Source organism: Cenococcum geophilum (assembly GCF_001692895.1).
Source record: "Cenococcum geophilum 1.58 unplaced genomic scaffold K441scaffold_55, whole genome shotgun sequence".
Classification (NCBI taxonomy): Eukaryota; Fungi; Ascomycota; class Dothideomycetes; order Gloniales; family Gloniaceae; genus Cenococcum; species Cenococcum geophilum.
Window position 1 is genome coordinate 996,031 of NW_027137613.1, and position 5,989 is coordinate 1,002,019.

Sequence of the window (5,989 nt, forward strand, 5' to 3'; positions counted from 1 at the left end):
TAGCAATAAGTCGCATTATAGAGTACCTTTCTACTAAGGGTTTCTGTAAGCTTTGCAGTGTGTAGGAATTGAACAAGCGACTTGATTGTAAATTTATGGAAATCAAGAGGTATATATATATGAAATGGTAGCTGAAATGGGAACAGTGATCTGCAAGCAATATTGATCTGCAATCAATATATAGGGTGGCGTTAAGGCTGTCTCGGCAGCACCCATAATCGGTTACAGTTCCCTAGTGGTTTTAGCCGGAACTCTATAAAAGCTTAGTAGAGGCGAAGTCTTAAAGAACTAAGACCTTAAAAGGGGAGGTAATTATAACAGAATCCCCTAGGAAGTACATATCCGATAAGACGGTAGGAGGTTTTATCTATATCCTATCTATATTCTAGAAGATATAGTTAAATAGATTAAGGGCAAAAGGTTTTACTAGCGTCTTAAAAGGAATATATAGGAAGCTAGTTCCCCTCTAGAGAAGAACTAGTAATTAGTCTCTAAATAGAAGTGGTTAAAAGTATTTATCCTTTAATATATAAAACTTATTCTACCTTTAACTTACCTTTTACTTACCTTTAACTTACCTTCTACTTACCAGTAACACTGTTAATTAAATAATTATACGTTCTAGTTAGGCTGGCCTCTTATAGTTATAAAAGATTTTATCTAGCTTAGATTAAACTTTACTAAATCTAGACTTACTCTTAGAGGTTTTTAATAGATTTATTATTAGCCCCTCCTTATATAGCTTCTAAGAGCCTTATAGCAACTTCCTAATATCCTTCTTAAAGAAAATTGGTTTAGGGCTTTTAACTTTCTAACTTTAGGCCTAGGGAAGCTCTAGCTATAAAAATAGTATTAGTATTAGTAGCTAGTATAGTTTCTAGCGAGGCTTAGGTCCTAAATTAGTATTTAAATTAAGTTACCTAAAGAGGTAAGCTTAATTAGTTTATAAGCAGCCCATATATTACTACTATACTAATTATAGGCCGGTAGTCTTTTAGAAGGGTTTTAGTTAGGTCCCTAATTAGATATATTAGTATATTTCTCTAATATTTCTAACCTAAAGAAAGATCTTAGAGTTACCTCTGGCGCTTTATCTTTTAACTAGCTTAAGTAGGGCTAGAGGCGTTCTAGCTACTTTTAATAGCGTTGTAGCCGTTATAAAGGGTATTTATATTTTCCTTAGTATTGTTAGTAACTATAGGCATATAAGAGTTTTTAAACTCCTAGTAAGCTCGGACCCAGGGAACTCGGTTGCCTCCCGAACTCGGTCACCACACCAAAATCAACTTACCTATTTTCTCCACAACGAGTTAATTAATATAGACCAAAATTAGCAGAACTTATAAATGGCTATTGTAGATTCCGAATCTGGTGTTTATAAGCCTATGCGAAAAGCTGTGCTTATATATAGTGTCCCTTTGTCTATTTTAAGCGATTAATTAAATAGCAAGCTATTAACTTGATTTATATATATAATTAAGTCCTATATAGGAGGTCTTGTTTATAAATTGGATACTTAAATAGGACCTATAAAGATTTACTCCCTTATATTTATAATTCTAAAAAAATAGTAACTTAAATATTTAGTTAAATTAGTAATACTAAGCCCTTTAGTAAAATATAGGTAATTAGCCATTTTAATCAAAATCTTATTATTAAATATTAAACTATATAGTTAATAGAAAAGATATAGATTAATAGGGCATAATTAAAGCAAATTTAAATGTTTTATAATCTTTATAAGAGGGGTAAAAGGGTAGGCTAATATAGAGGTAAAAAAAACTTATAATATAGATGAATTTAGAGTAATATTATATATATATATAAAACTAATTACTATAAGAGGTACCTATAAAAAGGAGGCTTTAATATAGTTACTAAATAACTATAAATATATATCTATTACAGGGGTAATATTTACTCCCAGTTAATTAAAAAAAATTTATTATTACTAATATAGTTATACTAAGCTAAAATGTCTTATTAGACATATATAGCCTTAAGAAATAATTACCTAATAAATTTTATTATATTTAGGTTATTTATTAAACTTTTTTTAAACTTAAAACTAAATTATTTAGTAATAAACCCTAATTGTTTTTACTTAATAGCTATATAAGCTATTATATAATTAAGTTTTTGTTAAAATATAAATTAATTTATATATAACTTGTTGTTTTACTACTTTGTTTAATATAGTAACCTTTAAATTTATAATATTTCCTCTCTATTAAATATAAATATTAGGAGTAGATTATAAAGCTTATATTTCTTAATAATATAGCTTTAATTAAGAAGTACTACTTTACTAAGTATTACTATAAGACCTAAAGTGAAGGTCTTATAGCAAAAATAATTAAATTTAGATAGTATATCCTTAGTAATTATCTATAAAATCTATATAATGGCTTAACTTTTTTATAGGTTAAAAATAAAGATTTAATAGAGGGTTTAAGCCTTAAATGGGCTAATAATAATTAGTTTAACATTATAGTTACCCTAAAGAAGCCCTATAATAGATATTAAATAGATTAAAGCCTTTATAATAGATATACCCTTAATTAAAGATTTAGTTATTTTTATAAAAAGTAAATTAATAACTTCAGCAGCTTATTATAAAGGCTATATATATAGACCCTTAAATATATAGCCTGCAATTATAACTTAAAGACCTTAAAAGCGTAAAAATTTATAGGTAAGTACCTGTAGATCTAAATATAGACTCTAAATATAGAGATGGAATTAAGGAAGCTATAGAGGAGGTAGAGGAAAAATAGGCTAAAATAAGGGCAAAGGAGCCAAAATTAAAGCCTTATATTTTGATAGCTAGAAAGAGCGAAGTCGATATACTAAATAGCATGTAGGGGTAGATAGTTAATTTGATTTAGTTAGGTGTAGATAGCTTCCAAAGTGTTACAACCAATTTTGGTGGGGTAACCGAGTTCGGGGGGTAACCGAGTTCCCTGGGTCCGAGCTTATATCTAAGTATTAGGGCTTATTTAGCTACCCTATCTAGAGGTATATATTATTATAATCTTTTACTATTAGAGGGACCTTTTTATTTTAATATAATAGCTTTATATAGGGTATTTATAGAGTTTCTATTTAGGCTATTGCGAGGTTTTAAGGGAAGAATAGTAGATATAAATAAAAAATATATATTAATAATTTAGTCTTTAAAGCTAACTACCCTTCTAGGGGGGGAGTATAAGGGGACATTATAGATAGGGGGCTATAAGGCGCAATTATAGGAATAGGATAGAATATAGAGGAGATAAATCCTTAAGGAGGTAAGGCCTCTAGGATTGTAAAGACTATATACTATAGGCACGTGCCTTTAATACATAACTAATAGCTATTTAAGGGGTATTTAGGGGTTGTCCTAAGGGCAACCCAACGTAACTATAATAATATCCCTTATAGTATAACTAAGTATAGCAATCTTGTTAAAAGGAGACTTTTTTTATCTTATTGTTAGGATCCTTTAAAAATAAGATATAAAGCTTTAAATTAATATACTACTAGTTAAATATTATATTATAAGTAAGTTTACTATTAGCTTTAATATATAAGTATAAAGCCTACTTTAAAAGAATTTAAAGCTAAATATAGGCTTAAGTATAGTAATCAAAGTTGTTTATTTATCCCTTGCACCGATGGGTGCCATCAAGCTCGTTTAGAGAACTATCAACCGTAAACGATCCCCCAACCCCTCAATCTCTCATCATGTCGACTTCAAAATTCGACATGGCACAACAAACTGGGCGGAACAACCCTTTCGAGCCTCTAGAAAGCGGATCCGGAACTCTTCATTAAGAGCATTAAGCTGGGAGACTATTACGGAGGCCTGACGAGATCATAACGCAATCCTCACCAAGACTCCTTATTACCCTGGCGAAGCGTTTGGACTTATCACGCCCCTCCACAATAAAATTACAACTTTTCTACGGGATTCCTCTCTTACGTAATAATTAGGACTATTGGTGCTATTGGTGCTAATCAAGCCACAACCAAGGATCGAGAGAGGGGAGTGAATCTTCACTACCCAACCGGGATCTCCGCCCGTGCAAAGCAAGCTTTTTAAGAGACAGTAGCTGCTTTCAATCAGAGTTCTTTCCGCCATAGTTCTTTCCTAACGTTTGCCTGTCTCAATAGTAGGAGGATTGCTCCGGATCCCCTCCCTCCTGTCTTTGCTATTCCATCACAAGTGCTTGGTAGGACGCGCTGAGTATCCATTACAAGCTTATCCAACCAACCTAAGAGAAAAATTGGACGTTGAGCTTCGTGAGGAGTCTGATTAGCATTGAACGACTATTACTTCTCTCACTTGACGATGAGCAACACTAAACGTGGCGGCATCTGTTTCCAGTATAACGAGTCTGGTACTTGCCGGTTTGGATCGAGATGCAAGTTTACCCATGCCGAGTTCAAGAAAGGTGATAGCTCTAAGGCATGTACTAACCGTACATTTCCTCTCCTGAATTCTTCCTCATTTCCCTCCTTAGCCGTCTCGGCGTTCCTGCTAAGTCCATGGCGGAATAGTCTTTTACTCAAAACTCGAAACGACTTAAGACGCGATCGAAAGCAAAGCGTCGAGGAGAACCACTGCCTGCGGACCATATCGATAGTTTCTTCGCTGAGCATTCGGACTTTGACTATGATTCATCAGCACCAATATGGACGGAGTTCAATCGAATGTGTGATGCCTTTGAATGGGATAGTGATGATTACGAGATGCGGGAGGCGAGGCGGCAGTTCAAGTCGGCAATGGTTCAGCAGTTCAACGACCTCTATGGTACAGATGAGGAAGACCTAAATTCGTGGCAGAATCTGTGCCACATATTGAATATTGAACCTGTGCCTGAGGGTATAAAGGAGTGTCGTGAGGTGAGCATTTGCCGCGTTCCATTGATTACGACTCGAAAACCCCTTTGGAATGGCTGAGACTGACGATGATCAGCGAGTTCGTCAGACACACGTGAATCTAGTGGACCTCGTGGACACTCCGCGAACAGGAGCATCGGTAAAGGTTTTCCCAAATCTTAAGAAGTTGCGGGACTATACAATCAAGAATGAAAAGTACTTCCCTAAGGAGGATGCATATGCTGGCGGCTTGCTCCGATTCTTGCTTCGAGAAATCCTTAATTCATATGAGGGATAAAGTACAAGCGGCACTTCGACAGCAAATATCCGGATAGGTCTCCTCACACCAAACGTCCAAGCAGACGACAACCCATCCCCAAGCTCGACCACTCCAAAAGCGCAGGCTCCCGGGATATCCATCCGCAATAGCTTCAACCTCCGCTTCTTCACCTCCGATCCGATCTACTGGGACCCAACAACTCCCACCCAGTTCCCATCCCAATCACTACCACAAAGTCTCATATTCCTCACCTCTCCTTATTCCTTTATCTCCTCAACACACCTGACTTACTCCCCACACCTTCTCTCCTCTTCCGTAAGATGCAACTCTTCACACCACCAGGGCTCCCAACGATAACCTTACTCATTCATTTATCGCGATATGCTTATGCTTATGAAATGGTATGGATACGATATTAATCTTATAAATAAATGAATATTCATAAGCTTATGAATATATGATTTGGAGCCTTGGCCACGTGAATATTGAGCGAACGGAGTGTTTAAAATTATAGATAAGAAGTGGGATTGTATTAGGATGGAGGAGGGAGCTATTAATGAGCTTATTAGTTTGAGGGGCAGAAGGGGGGTGATAATTTAGTGGGACTCCGAGGACAATCGCTTCCCTTAATACCTTGCCAAGCCTGATAATATTGCTTATTAAGTCATTATCGCGATAATTAATATCTCGAGGCCTTAATCATATGAATACGATAAGTAGTATAAATATACATTTATTCATTACTAGGAGCCATACACACCACCCGACTCATTAAGAAGAGCTGCCCTACGGAGTTTTGACCTGTCATAGGAAAGAACAAGACAGGCTAGTCGGGGGCATTTGGTG

At 35.1% G+C, this 5,989-nt stretch overlaps 1 protein-coding gene across 1 annotated transcript; it reads left to right on the forward strand.

The window, feature by feature from the left end:
• The first annotated feature begins 4,132 nt into the window (after window positions 1-4,132).
• K441DRAFT_619378 (uncharacterized protein) lies at window positions 4,133-5,287 on the forward strand. The gene is made up of 3 exons (XM_067645872.1): window positions 4,133-4,450; window positions 4,543-4,887; window positions 4,961-5,287. The coding sequence occupies exons 1-3, from the start codon at window positions 4,334-4,336 to the stop codon at window positions 5,159-5,161; spliced, it is 663 nt and encodes a 220-aa protein (XP_067499115.1). The 5' UTR covers window positions 4,133-4,333; the 3' UTR covers window positions 5,162-5,287.
• Window positions 5,288-5,989: the final 702 nt, after the last annotated feature.